Source organism: Petaurus breviceps, unplaced genomic scaffold (assembly GCF_028583685.1).
Source record: "Petaurus breviceps papuanus isolate PSGF00001 unplaced genomic scaffold, PetGlider_PUasm1.0 181, whole genome shotgun sequence".
NCBI classification, from domain to species: Eukaryota; Metazoa; Chordata; class Mammalia; order Diprotodontia; family Petauridae; genus Petaurus; species Petaurus breviceps.
Genome location: NW_027185784.1, coordinates 4,077,845 through 4,091,733, shown reverse-complemented (window position 1 = coordinate 4,091,733; position 13,889 = coordinate 4,077,845). Strand labels below are relative to the sequence as shown.

The 13,889-nt window shown below is 35.3% G+C and overlaps 1 protein-coding gene across 3 annotated transcripts in view; it reads left to right on the top strand.

Annotated features, from left to right (window-relative positions):
- The window catches only part of CADPS2 (calcium dependent secretion activator 2), a 729,035-nt gene that overhangs the window by 481,503 nt on the left and 233,643 nt on the right, over positions 1–13,889 (top strand). For all 3 annotated transcript variants that reach the window (XM_069087109.1, XM_069087108.1, XM_069087107.1), the window contains exon 9: positions 5,010–5,076. In XM_069087109.1, the coding sequence (XP_068943210.1) occupies positions 5,010–5,076 (67 nt within the window). The remainder of the gene's footprint in view (positions 1–5,009; positions 5,077–13,889) is intronic.

Sequence of the window (13,889 nt, the reverse complement as noted above, 5' to 3'; positions counted from 1 at the left end):
GAAAATTGGGAGAGCAAGGAATAGTTTATCTGTCTGATTTATGGAGAATGGAAGAATTTATGACCAAGTAGATAGAGAACATGATGAAATACAAGGTGGATCATTTTGATTACATTAAATTGAAAAGTTTTTGCACAAAGCCAATGCAACCAAGATTAGGAGGGAAGCAGAAAATTGGGAATTTTTATAGCCAGTGTCTCTGATAATGGCCACATTTCTAAAACATATAGAGAACTAAGTCAAATTCATAAGAATATAAGTCAATACAAGTCATTCCCCAAGTGATAAGTGACCAAAGGATATGAACAGGCAGTTTTCAGAGGAAGAAATGAAAGCTATCAATAGACATATGAAAAAAATGCTCTAAATCACTCTTGGTTAGAGAAATGTAAATCAAAACAACTCTTAGCTACCACATCACACCTATCAGATTGGCTAACATGACAAAACAGGAATATGATAAATGTTGGAGAAGATGTGGGGAAATTGCGTTGTTGATGGAGTTGTGAACTGATCTAACCATTCTGAAGAGCAATTTGTAACTATGTCCAAAGAGCTATAAAATTACCCTTTGACCCACCAATATCACTTCTAGGGCTATATCCCAAAGAGATCATAAAAAATGGGGAAAGGACCCACATGTACAAAAATATTTATAGAAGCTCTTTTTGTGGTAGCCAAGACCTGGAAATTGAGGGGATGCCCATCAGTTGGGGAATGGCTGAATAAGTTGTGCTATATGAATTTAATGGAATACTGTTGTGCTATAACAAATAATGAGCAGACAGACTTCAGAAAAAACTTGAAAAGACTTATATGAACTCATGCTGAGTGAAGTGAGCAGAACCAGGAAAACATTGTACCCAGTAGCAATCACATTTTGCTATGACTGACTTTGGTAGACTTAGCTCTTCTCAGCAATTCAAGGACCTAAGACAACTCCAAGGAACTGACTCATGATGGAAAATTCCATCCACATCCAGAGAAAGAAATATAAAGCCTGAATGTAGATTGAAGCATACTATTTGCTCTCTTTTTTATTGTTGTCGTTTTGTTTTATTTTTTCTTTCTCATGGTTCCTCGCATTCATTCTAATTCTTCTATACAACATGACTAATGTGAAAATATGTTGAATAGGAATGTATATGAAGAGCCTGTATTGGATTGCACACCATCTTGGGTGCAGAGAGAGGTGGAAAATATTCAAAATTTATGGAGGTGAATGTTGGAAACTAAAAATAAATTAATTTTTTAATGGATCAAAAGAAAATGTTTTGTAATGGTCTAGAATTAGAAAAATAGATAATTGAGCATTCTATATCAAATTCAGTAACCCAATATTTAATCAACTTGTGAATATAAATTGCTTAGAGAACTCCCTATTTGGCCAAAACTGCTAGGAAAACTGGAAAGTAGTTTGACAGAAAATTATTTTGATCAATATTTTTGCCATATACCACAATAAGCTTAAAATGGGTACATGGCATGTATATAAAAGTACACAGCTTTAAAAAAAAAATAGAAAACTAAACCAGTTACCTTTCACAGTTGTGGCTAGGGAGAAAATTTGTTAACCCAAGGATAGAAGTGAACACAAAAGGTGAGATAAATTTCAGTTATGTGAAATTGAATAACTACAAATAAAATGAATGGAACTAGAAAAAAAATTGAAACTGTTAATTGAGAGTAATATTTGTATATTATTTCTAAGGGTTTGATATCCAAAAAGTATAGGAAATTTAAATTATCTAGAGCATTAAGAAATTAAGTGACTTACCCAGGGTCACAAAATCAGCAAATGTCAGGGGCATTAATTGAACTCAAAGCTTCCTGGCTTCAAGATGAGTTCTCCATATTCTGTGCCACACTGCCTTTTAATAGAGAAGTAGCACAAACATATAGGACCAAGAAAAATTATATAAAAGACAAGTGGTCAAAGAATATGAGCAAATTGCCATGAAAAGAATTGCAGAGCAAAAATAACCATTTGTTAGATCCACTGATAAAGAAATGAATGCAAATCTAAACAGCTTTGAGGTTTCACTTCACATCCAGCAAACTAGCAAAAATGGATAAAGTCATTATTGGAGGGATTGTGGAAACATAGGCATACTAATTCACGGAGCTTTGAATTTGTACAGCCATGAAGGAAGATAATTTAGAATTTGCGTAAGAGCGCTGGCCCCGGAGTCGGGAGACCCGGGATTGGTTCCGGCCTCAGATACTTAACACCCACACAAAATAACTGGCTGTGTAACCTTGAGCAAGTTACTTAACCCCAATTGCTTTTGAAAAAAAAATTTAGAATTTGCACTGAAATGCCCATACTCTTTGGCCCAGAGATTTCACTACTATTCAAATAATTCTAGGAAATTTAAAGACAAAAAAAAAATGTTTCACCTATAACAAAATATTTACAGCAGTACTATTTGTGGTACCACGTTTCCCCGATAATAAGACACTGTCTTATTATTTTTTTTGGACAGAAAAACACCAGAGGGCTTATTTTCAGGGGAGGGCTTATTTTAATGAACATTGACAGCAATTTTAATAAACAGGTAAATGTGAACAAAAAAATGTACCTTTATTCAATAAGCAAATCACTGGGGAAGAACAGGATGACGCGCTCACTGCTGCAGCTCTGATTGGATGCAGCTCGGAGCGCGGCATGTGTTTCACGGGGGGGGAGGCGGTGCATACAGAGGGTACCATAATGTAGCGTGTAGCGCAGGAGATCACCTTCACTACAGTAGCAATCTCAATAGGGCTTATTTTCGGGGGAGGGCTTATTTTAGAGGAATCTTACACAGTAAGGGGAGGGCTTATTTTCGGGATAGGTCTTATTATCGGGGAAACACGGTAGCAGAGAAGTGTAAACAAAAATAGGTGTACATTAATTGCAGAATGACTAAATAAATTTTGTATGTTATATAATCAAATATTACTGCATCATAAGAAATAAAAAATAGGAAGGTTCAGGGAGACATGAGGACACTTATTTGAAGAGATGCTGAGTGAAGTGAGCAGTTAGGAAAACAATATGCACAATGACTAAAATGATATAAATGAAAAAAAAAACAACCAAAAAAGATACTGAAAGCTATGCAATTATAATGTCAACCATGGCATCAGAGAAAAGTTAAGAAAATATACCTCTTCTTTCCAGAGGTGGGGGAAATTCCTGGTATGAAATATTCAAATACATGGTCAGTCTATTGTTTGGTTTTGCTGACTGGCTTTCTCTGTCTTTTTAAATTGTTTCTTAAAGGGATGGGCGACAGGGTAAAGGTGAGGATAAGCCAATATTTGGAAATGAAGGTAATATTAAAAACAAAAAACATCAATAAAAACAAGATAAAAAGAAAGTAAATTCTTATCTTTTAAAAGAGATTGTTTAATAATAAATTGTTTAATAATAAATCATAAAATATGATATCTCCTTCTTAAATGATTTTCAGTCCTGTTATTTTCTTGGTAATCTGTAGAAACTGATTCATTCCATTATTCTCATATGTCATAATACATGATGCTGAATCAGAAGGGAAATATGCGTTATGGTCACGTTTACTTAATTTTTGAAATGAGGATATATCTTGTTTACTATCCATTCTCATGCATTCTTTGTCATTTTCTGTTTTTTCTTCTTCTTACGTCTTCCTTAGTAAATGGATCCTCTATTAACAAATAAATGCAATCTTGATTGGTCAAAATTCCCTAATAGCCATTGTAAAAGTTTTTGTTATTGTTGTTAAATTGTATCCAACTTTATGTGACCCCATGGACTTTTGTCCATGAAATTTTCTTGACAGAGATACTGGAGTGGTTTGCCATTTCCTTCTCCAGTATGCCCCCATTTTACAGATGAGGAAATGAAGCAAATAGGGGTTAAATGACTTGCCCAGGATCATATAGCTAGTAAGTGTCTGAGGACAGATTTGAACTCAGATCTTCTGACTCCAAGCCCAGTACTCTATCTACTGCATCACTTAGCTGCCCATAGGAAAAGTAATTTGACCAACATGGAAAAGCATGGCACCCTTATAAAGTCAGTTTCTTAATCATTTTATAATTTCACAGTTTAGCATAATATCACCATCAGTCATGGCACATAATGATTTTCTGAAGTTGAAGATATTATTATTCATATAGATGTAATGAGCATAACATTGCTTAGTATCCTTTTACAATAATAGGATTGGGATAAGAAGTATAGGAAACTCTTGGATGACAAAATTCCTTCTAGCAATAAAGGTTCACACCTTGCCTGTTACTTAGTGTCTCAAGAGAGTTGCCTAGAGCGCTTAAAAGTAGAATAGTTTGTCTAGGGTCACAAAGTCAGTATGTGCCAGAGACAGGATTTGAACCTGAGCGAGTCTTTGTAGCTTTGAGGCTAGTTCTCTATTCAGTACAAGATTCTGACTTCCTTTATAATAATGGCAGTCATAATTATAGCCAAACACACTCATTATGCAAACCCCACTGTAACATCATTCAGCCATTTTCCAGAGGCACAAAACTAATGGTTAGCCCTGATCTGAGCTAGTGTTTGGAAAGAATCAGTAACAATTTGTCCTTTTAGCTTATCTTCTTTAATGTTACCATGTTGCTTAATGTGAGTGCATACAAACCAGTTCTGTAAAGCTGTGTCCTGTAACATCATTTCACTCAAACTCATTTTTAATGGAGACATTTAATGACGTAGGAGGTGTCTGTATGTTAGATGTTTTCCAAATCCAGATCCCTTCTATGTGTAGCTATAATTGAAATCATGGCAAACAACTTCTGGTCACATATCCTTGGCTCAACTATTTTGTTTCACAAATATTCCAAGTGAATCAAATTTTGCACTTAGTTAATTCATGCTTTTAAACTTTCAGGAACAAATGAAAATGACTTTATACAATGTTGAAAGTGTCACCAACAACAGTAACAAGAAAATAAGAACTGGTTTAAATTAATTAAAGAAAACTTGTTAATCATTCATATATTCTCTTGTTTTTCCCTGGCAGATATTTATATGCCCTTGGACAAAAGGTTTGGAAAAGGTGGAAAAAACGATATTTTGTTCTTGTTCAGGTTAGTAAATTTTTCTGATATTTAAATCACTTCTAAGTAACCTAGTACTTTAGCTATTAAATGTTATATGTATGCCTATCTAATAAAATGAAAAATAAAAAAAAATTAAACTACTTAGTCAAGTTTTTAAAGAGGCACATTTTTTTTAAATGTTCACCTAAACATGCCCAAGACCAGTCTATTCAACTTCTTAGTGACAAAGAAAATATTGTGGACTCTAATGTTACAGGATTCTGAAGGCACACTTAATACTTGAATGTATTGGTTTTGACTATTTTATTTGCTTTTCTAAAATGTACTCACCTTAAATGAAATTAATTCACTTGACAAGAAGGATCTCTATCAAAATAGTTATCCAATGCTGTTTAAATTACCATTTTGGTAATTGGTATACCATTTTGGTAAAGTAAAATATTATGGCTCCCAAAAGAAATCCATTTCAGAAACATCTGGGATTCCTGGCTTAATTACCTAACTTCAAAAATCTTGTTTACTCCCATACTACAGGTCATCTGTGGTATATGATCTCACTTTAGTGCAAACAAGGAGAAAGGAAGAAATATTGTTTTCAGTAGCAACATTTATACCATCTTGTGATTGCCCCAAGAAAAATGATTTTTTTTCCACCTGGCCCCATGACTGTTGATTAAAAAGTAGAAAATTTGGTAAATCAAGAGTAGCTGGGCTGTATAGTGCTTTACAACCTATCTCTGATTGATTTTTCTCAATACATAGACTTGCCCAAGTGTTCTCTCATGTCATTTCTTCACATTGGTAGACAATGGTAGAGTGTACTGATGACTAAATCATAAATCTAACCACATTAGAGTTCACATTGATTCTCTGTCTTGTTGCTATTTTTCTAATATTTCATCAGAAGAAATGAAATTTAAGCAATAATTTTATTGTATTGTCTAACCACAAAATTTAATTGTATGGCATAGTGAATAGACTATTGGACTTTAGATTAAGGAAGACCTGCATTCAAATCTACTGCTGAGGTTTATTTACCATCACTTTGATCCTCTGACAACTCTCTAAGGCTGTCATTTGAATTACAACTGGTGCTCTGCTGAAGTGGAATAAGTCCCTGCATTGATTAAGTCATAGATTCTTAAAGTCTTGAAGAATCCTACTAAAAGATGGTTTAGAAATGGGAATAGCCCATGTCAATGGGAAGTTCTTTTTCCTTTATTGATTATTGATATACTAAAACATTTTTCCATGTCCACAAAAGTCATATATGTGAAATTAAATATGTTTTTCATATATATATATAATGCATATGAAATTAAATGCAATTTTATATCCCATAATTCCAACTTAGAAATCTCAGTGCTGAACAAAACATGCCTATGGGGAATATCTTTCTCAAATGCTTAAATCATGTTTGGACCATATGTAGATCTTATTTACAGAGGCACATGCATAGAACAGGGCTGAAATATACTGAGGTGGTCAGTAGATGGTAATCAAAAAACTTGCTAAAGTTATAAGAACAATTGAAAACTTCCCCACAATTCTATTTATAATGAAGAAACAAATTGAATACACACTTTTTCAAAATCAGGATAGAAATACATGCAGTTCTAACTAGAATAGCCCATTGAGGAAACTGGGTACTTTATATTACCGTGTTTAAAGACAACTCTCCTTGTATCTGCACACAGCTTGGAGGCCATCCTAGCAGGCTGCATTATTGAAAGGTGAAGGAGTCATTTTTAGTAGGGAGGACAGTGTACCCCTGCTGTGTCTGCTGCTGCCATCGGCAGGATGGTGCTCTAGTGATAATGTGAATCTCATCACCACTTGTGAGTGTGTATTATGTGAGTGATATAGCTGGAGATCCTAGCCATAAGCCCAAGAATTTTGCACCCCTAGAAATTGATTGAGAGTAAGAATTTTCCTGCTGGAGAGTCATTGTTCAAAGTGAATTCTAGGCGCTAGGAAAGTGTAGACTTTTCAAATACTCTCTGCTACAGACATTAAAATTAGAGGCAAATGCTAGGAGAGAATGAGGAAAATAATTTTATTTATGAGTGTAGGGCTTGTACCTATGACTTAAGTTAGTGCATTTAGTTCTAGATAAGATTAGATACAACCACAGCTTTTTCCTGTCTTTTGTCCCTATCTCTCATGGATTCTGAGGGCTTACTGTAGTATTAAGAAGCATATTTTAATGTTTCAACTAGCATCAGCAAATTTTAGATAGAGAATAAGAGTTTTGTTTTAATTTTGTTTAAAATGTCGTCAAAGGCTTGATTTTTTTCCATAGCAAACATTAGAATGGAAAAGATTCCAAGTCATTTCAACATACATATTCATTTTCCTAACAATGGTTTAATGTGCTTCTGTAAAAATAATAATAATAAAAAGGTAGACTGAATGAGAAGAGTTGCCTTGATATCATATATGTAATATTTAAATGTATAAACTTTAAAATTTAGATTCTTAATTTGTTTGGACTCATCTTAACAGTCAAAAATAAGTCTCAACATCTTCTTTTCATACTTGTAATTTACCAAGAAGAATAATTCACTAATGATAACTGCTTTTTTGATCCATATTTAACAATGTCCCTCAGCACATTCAGGGAAAGCAAAAGATGTGGTAGAAAGAGCACGAGGTTAGAAGTCTAAGAATGGGAGTTTGACTGTACCCTTTGGCAGCTCCCTGTACCCCTTGAAGTAGCTTTGAGATATGAAGGTAGTGAAAGCATTTGCCCTTTATTTGTCATGTTTTTACCTACACAAAGGAAGACTCAAGGTCTAACATGATAAGCCTGGGATATGGAGGAGGGAATGGAGAGGTAAGGAAGATGGAGATAATTTGTTATATAAATCTCTTCATAATCTAGCCCCTTCCTACACATTATTTCTTACACATTACTCGCCTATCTGCCCCACCTCACCCCACCAAGTACACTGCTGTTCAGTGACATCGACCTTTTTGCTATTTCTCATACAAGAGATTGTTATCTCCCAGCCTGTGCATTTACCCTGACTGTCCCCCATGCTGAAATTCTCTCCCTCCTCATCTCTATTTCCTGGCCTCCCTGGCTTTCTTTAAATCCCATCTAAAATTCCATCTGGTACAGAAAGGCTTTCCCAATCCCTCTTCATGCTAATGCCTTCCTTCTATTAATTACTTCTATTTTATCCTATATATATATCTTATTTGTACCCATGGTTGTTTGCAAGTTGACTTCCCCATTAGACCGTGTACATCTTGAGAACAAGGACTGTTTTTTATTGTTTGTTTGTTTCTTGGCTTTTCTTATATCTTCAGTACTTAGGACAATACCTAACACATAGTAGACACTTAATAGGTGCTCATTGACTTGACTTGACTTGACAAAGGAAGATCACAGCAAAGGCAGTTTGCTTGACCTCAGTCTTAATGGTCTTGAAGAACTTGACAAGAAAGAAAAAGAAACTTCAGTGATAGTCCCGAGGAAAGGCAGCTCTTCAACCTGGATAGTGTACCCAATTTCATATCACTCCTAATTAGCATGAGATATAGAGTTGTTAAAACTAAGACCACCAGGGTTAAATCAGTCAACATCCCAACTAGGATGTGAGGCAATGAAGTTTTCAATTTCTTGAAAAGGTAGAGAGGATCCACAAGTAGAAAGAGGAGGAAGAAGCAGTCTGTCAAAAGAAAAAATACCCTCCCTCATTGCCCCTGCAAAATATATGTATATACACACGTAAACATACATATACATCTATATGTAGGTGGGTACATTTGGGGGATTATTACAAACTCACTTAACCATTTTTTAGTTTCTTTAGCTATAAAATGGTGATGACAACACTTATGCTACCTTCTTCACAGAGCTGTTAAAAGGATCAAATGAGTTCATCAGCCTAAAAGTACTATATAAATGTAAGCTTTTCTTTTTCCTAGTGGGTGGGGAGGAGACATAATGGACCTGTGATTTCATTGGCCTAGGGAATTGGGAGGGAATACACTCTCTACCAATGCAAAGCTCTAGCCAAACTGCAAAACTCAGCATTTCCCTATATTGTCCTATTTCCACCTCCATACCTCCATGGGCCCATTGCTACCCCTGACTTCTCTTTCAACATACTTTCCATGATCTCTTCTTCCTTAATTTTCTAAACTTTTACATAGGTCAGTTTGATTCCTCTTGTACACTTAGGCATTTTCTAATATGTCTTTTAGCTGTTTGTACACCTGGATCATTTCATTGATGATTTTAATTTAAATTTTTACTTATTTATATATTTTCTTTTTATACTACTTTAATTTTTGAATATATCATTTCTCCTTCCCTAATTAGTGAATCTTTTTCTTGTAACAAAAATATTTTTTAAAGAAAGGAAAGAGGGGGCAGCTAGGTGGTATAGTGGATAGAGCACCAGCCCTGAAGTCAGAAAGAAATGAGTTCAACTGAGGCCTCAGACACTTAACTAGCTATGTGACCCTGGACCAGTCACTAAACTCTAATTGCCTCAAAAAAAGTTGAAGTATAGGGGAGAAAAGAATTTAGAAAAACTAATCAATACATCTGCTGATTTTGATGAGTGTTTGTAATGTTCCACATCTGTATTATCCTATCCTTCCCAAAAAGAAAGGGAGATAACTTTCAAAACACAGCCAATATATTTTTCCCCATATTTGTATTACCATTGCGTACCTCAGGGCCTTGTACATAGTACTCATGTAATAAATGTTTGTTTATAGAATTGAATTAAACCAAAGTTTCTCTAAAGATAACTGGTCAGTGAAGATATAGGAAGCTGTCATATATACCAGAATAGTTACTTTAATGATACCCTGGGAAGTTGTATGATTTAGAACCCTATGGGGGGCATGGCCTACTGTGATTAGAGAAAGTGTCCAGCCTGAATTCAGCAGACTTGTTGTATGACGTCACCAGACACAGAAATAGACATCTCCTACTTTATTTTGGCCCCGTATCAAAGTGTTCAGTGCTTGTTGTCAATGCGTCAGAATCATGACTCGAAGTTGCTGCAAACAACAGCAGGCTATCAAGACATAATGTTAATTAAATATCAACTGAGTTGGCACAGGATGTAAACAGTCAGCCCATGCCATTGAAGTGATCTGTGTGCTTTACAGATATGCTGGAAGCCCGCTGTCAGTGAGACACAGGCAGGATCTACTTTAAACTTAAATAAGAATAAGAACAGATTCCCTAAGAGCACACCTGGTGATCACCTGCAGCACTCTCTTCTCACCCATTGGAGGCAGTTGGAGAATACCATTAATATGTAAGGAACGTGAAATTCAGTCACAGGATATAGATAGGCTCATGTTTACACATGGTAATGAAATAACTGACACAGGTGTGAAGTTAACAGACATGTAATGCTGTCAGTGCAAGAAGGAGCTTATGGGAGAGTGGCTGCCTGCTTCACCAATGCGGTTTCCATTTAGCACTTTCCATCGTCATTAAGAATAGAAAACTGAGAGGGAATAGTTAAATGCTTAGGGAAATTACCAAAACTGTTCTGTCTAGTTTTCTGCTGTTGCTCCTCTGCTTTTTACTGTCTTGACTGTTTTTAAGAGAGAATAGAGAATTCATGGTGATTTAGAAATAGATGTGGTGTTAGGAGAAGTCTAGCTAAGGGCTTTCATCTGAGTAGGGAATTAGTTCATCATTGTGATGCACAGTAGTGATTTATCTGTAATTTGTCATTTTAAAGCTTGTCTGCAGCACCAAAGGTCACATAGCTTATATGGATAAGAGGCAGTACTTGAATCCAGATCTTCCAAATCTCAAAGCAAACCCTCTTTCCACCCTGATGCACTGTCTCTCATAGAATTCCTCCTATATATGTTAGAGAGTGATATGGGATTTCCCTACGAGGAGAGGAGAAATGTTGTTTTCATTTTTCACATTTCATTTTAAAGTGATCTTTTCCCTTGGAATAATTGAGTTATTTATTTTTAAAAACTAGGACTCAAACTTCCAGGTAGAAATTTAGTTTCCACTGACTGAGTTTGGGATTAAATTTGGTGAGATATTATCTTTTTAATTTTTTAAAGATTTCACAGAAACCTTCTTTGATTCATAGTCCATATAATTTACTTAAGAGAGGTGTGTGTATATATATGTGTATTTATGTGTATACATACATATATATGTGTGAATATATATTTGTGTGTATAGAGATAGAGATATTACTGTGCAAAGTACACGTGTAAACATAGTCTGAGCCAGTCATCTTTTATGGACAGAACTAAAATATGTCTCCAATTACTGCTTGATGGTGCAGTGAATAAAGCATCAGGCCTGGAGCCAGAAAGATGAGTTGAAATCCTGCCTCAGACACTAACTGTGTGACCCTGGGCAGGTCTCTTAAACTTGGTCTGCCTCTGTTTCCTCCTTTGTAAAATGAGGATAGTAACAGTTCTTCCTTCCCAAAGTTGTTATGAGGATCGAATGAGATTATATTTGTAAAGTACTTAGCACTGTGCCTGCACATAGTAGGCACTTTATAAATCCTTATATCCTTCCGCTTTCCAATTAATAAAGTGAGGGCTAAGTTTCTGTGACGGAAATAGAAAATTTGGGGTGAAAAGGGAAGGCTAAAATGGAACCAAGCAATGTTTCCTTAAAACTGAACAAATTATTTTAAACACCATTAGCTGAAATGAAAATGAAGACTAGTAGAATGTGACTTAATTCTTTGTTACCTAAAAACTCTTAATTGGAAATTTTTAAAAATTCAAAAATTGTCTGCTCTGTACCAAGCACTGTGATAGGTGTTGCATGCCCCTGCCATCAAAGACCTTAGAATTTACAAAAAGGAAAAGCACATATACAAATCAGTGTATACACAAAGCAAAATATAAATGCATTTAAGAAAAATAGGGGGAAATGATATGCAAAAATCCTTGACCTCAAGTTTGTGAATTTAAAAAAAATTAAACTATTTCAATATAATTGGTTTCCTTTGTAATACATTATATTTTATTTTATGCATTTAAAAACAGTATTCTGAGAAGAAATACAAAGGTTTCACAATACTGAAAAAGGAGGCCATGACATAAAGAGTAAGAAACTCTAATAGAGAGAGGCTCAGAGGAGGAAGGGCTCATGTTGCATTTGGGAGCAACAGGCAGTCCTCAGGGGGTTTCATGCAAAAGTTAGGCATTTGAAATGAACATAGAAGAATGAGTAGGGTTTTAAGTAAGCAGAGATGATAGGAAAGGGAAATTTGCACTTAAGGAAAAGTATTAACAATGGTACAGTCACACCAAAGCAGATTATTTGCCACTAACATTGGGAACAGCAAATAGTTTAGTTAGAGTATAGAATTCTTATAACAGACGATTAGGAAATAAGTCTGTAAAAGTAGATTTAACCTGTATTGTTGAAAGCATTGAATGCCAAAATGAAGAGTTTAATTTTTTAGGTAATGGGGAGTCAATCAAAATTTTTTTAGAAAGAAAATGACATTATCAAAGTTCTGTTTTAGAAAGAATAGTCATTCGGATTTATGTAATATTTTACAGTTTGCTAATTGCTTTCTTCAGAACTCTTAAGTGTGACAGTTGTCATTGAGTTGTTTTTAAGTCATGTCTGACTCTTTGAGCTCATTTTTTAAATTTTATTGGCAAAGTTATTGGATTGGTTTACCATTTCCTTCTCCAGCTCATTCTATAGATGAAGAAACTGAGGCAGACAGGGTTAACTGACTTGTCCAAGGTCACAAAGCTGGTGTCCGATTTGAACTCATTAATATGAATCTTCTAGATTCCAAGTCAGTGCTCAACCCAGTGTGCCACCTAACCATCTAAGGCTGAAAGTGCAAGTATCATTATCCTTCTTTTAGAAGGATGAGACTGAAGCTCAGGGAAAGGGATGAGATTTTCCAACAGCCATATAGCTAGTAAAAGACAGCTGAGACCGAAATAGGAAAGTGTGACTGAAGGTAGGAGAACAGGTAGTAGACAGGCCAAAAGCAGTGTAGTTTAATGAAGGAGGAGGCATAGAGGGAGTCAGGAAATTATGTAATTACTTCAAGGTACTATTTTGCACTTTCATCTCTTTGTGTTTCTATGAGAGCATTTCATGGGTTGCTTCTGTGGGTCACCTAAAGGGTGAAGGAGAGGCAGGTGGTCAGCATGAGTGGGCTTCAACCTATTGCTAATGAAGAATTTTACAGGAGAAAAAGTGTAAAGGCTCTCTAATGAATATAACAAAAAGGAAGAAGTCAATCATATATAGCAACAGTGAGGGATGGACAGTTTGCATGCTCCATTAGTATGGGAACATATCTAAGCAAAACCCCAAGCAAGTTAGGTAGAGCCCCTGGAAGACTTATGGATGAGGTTTACACAGAAGGAGAAGGCCTGGGTAAGTTATATTTTTAAATGTCGGAAAGCAAACATACGTTGATAAAGTCACAGATACTCTGCTCTATTAAAAGCATCTCAGTGCACAGAAGGATGGCAGTGTCTAATAATAAATGCTGTTGATCAGTAGTATTTACCCTCAGAAGATTAAAAAACTGAATTATTTAACTTCATGATTACTCTACAGGAGTAATGAAAAATGAACATTAACATGCATCAAGAACATAAAATAGAGTGAAGGAGAATGATACTGCCCTCTCTATTTACAATAAATTTTTTAGTTTGAGCCTTTTCTCAGGCCCTCTTAGATACAAGCTCCTTTCTCCTAGCCACTTCCCCCCCTTCCCTCAGGTAAAAATGATAAACGATTTTTATCATGTTGTTTCCTAAAGTTATCACTTTAGAATTTCTGGTTTTCCTTGGAAAGTAGCTATATGGTTGACAGTTAGTAAATAAGT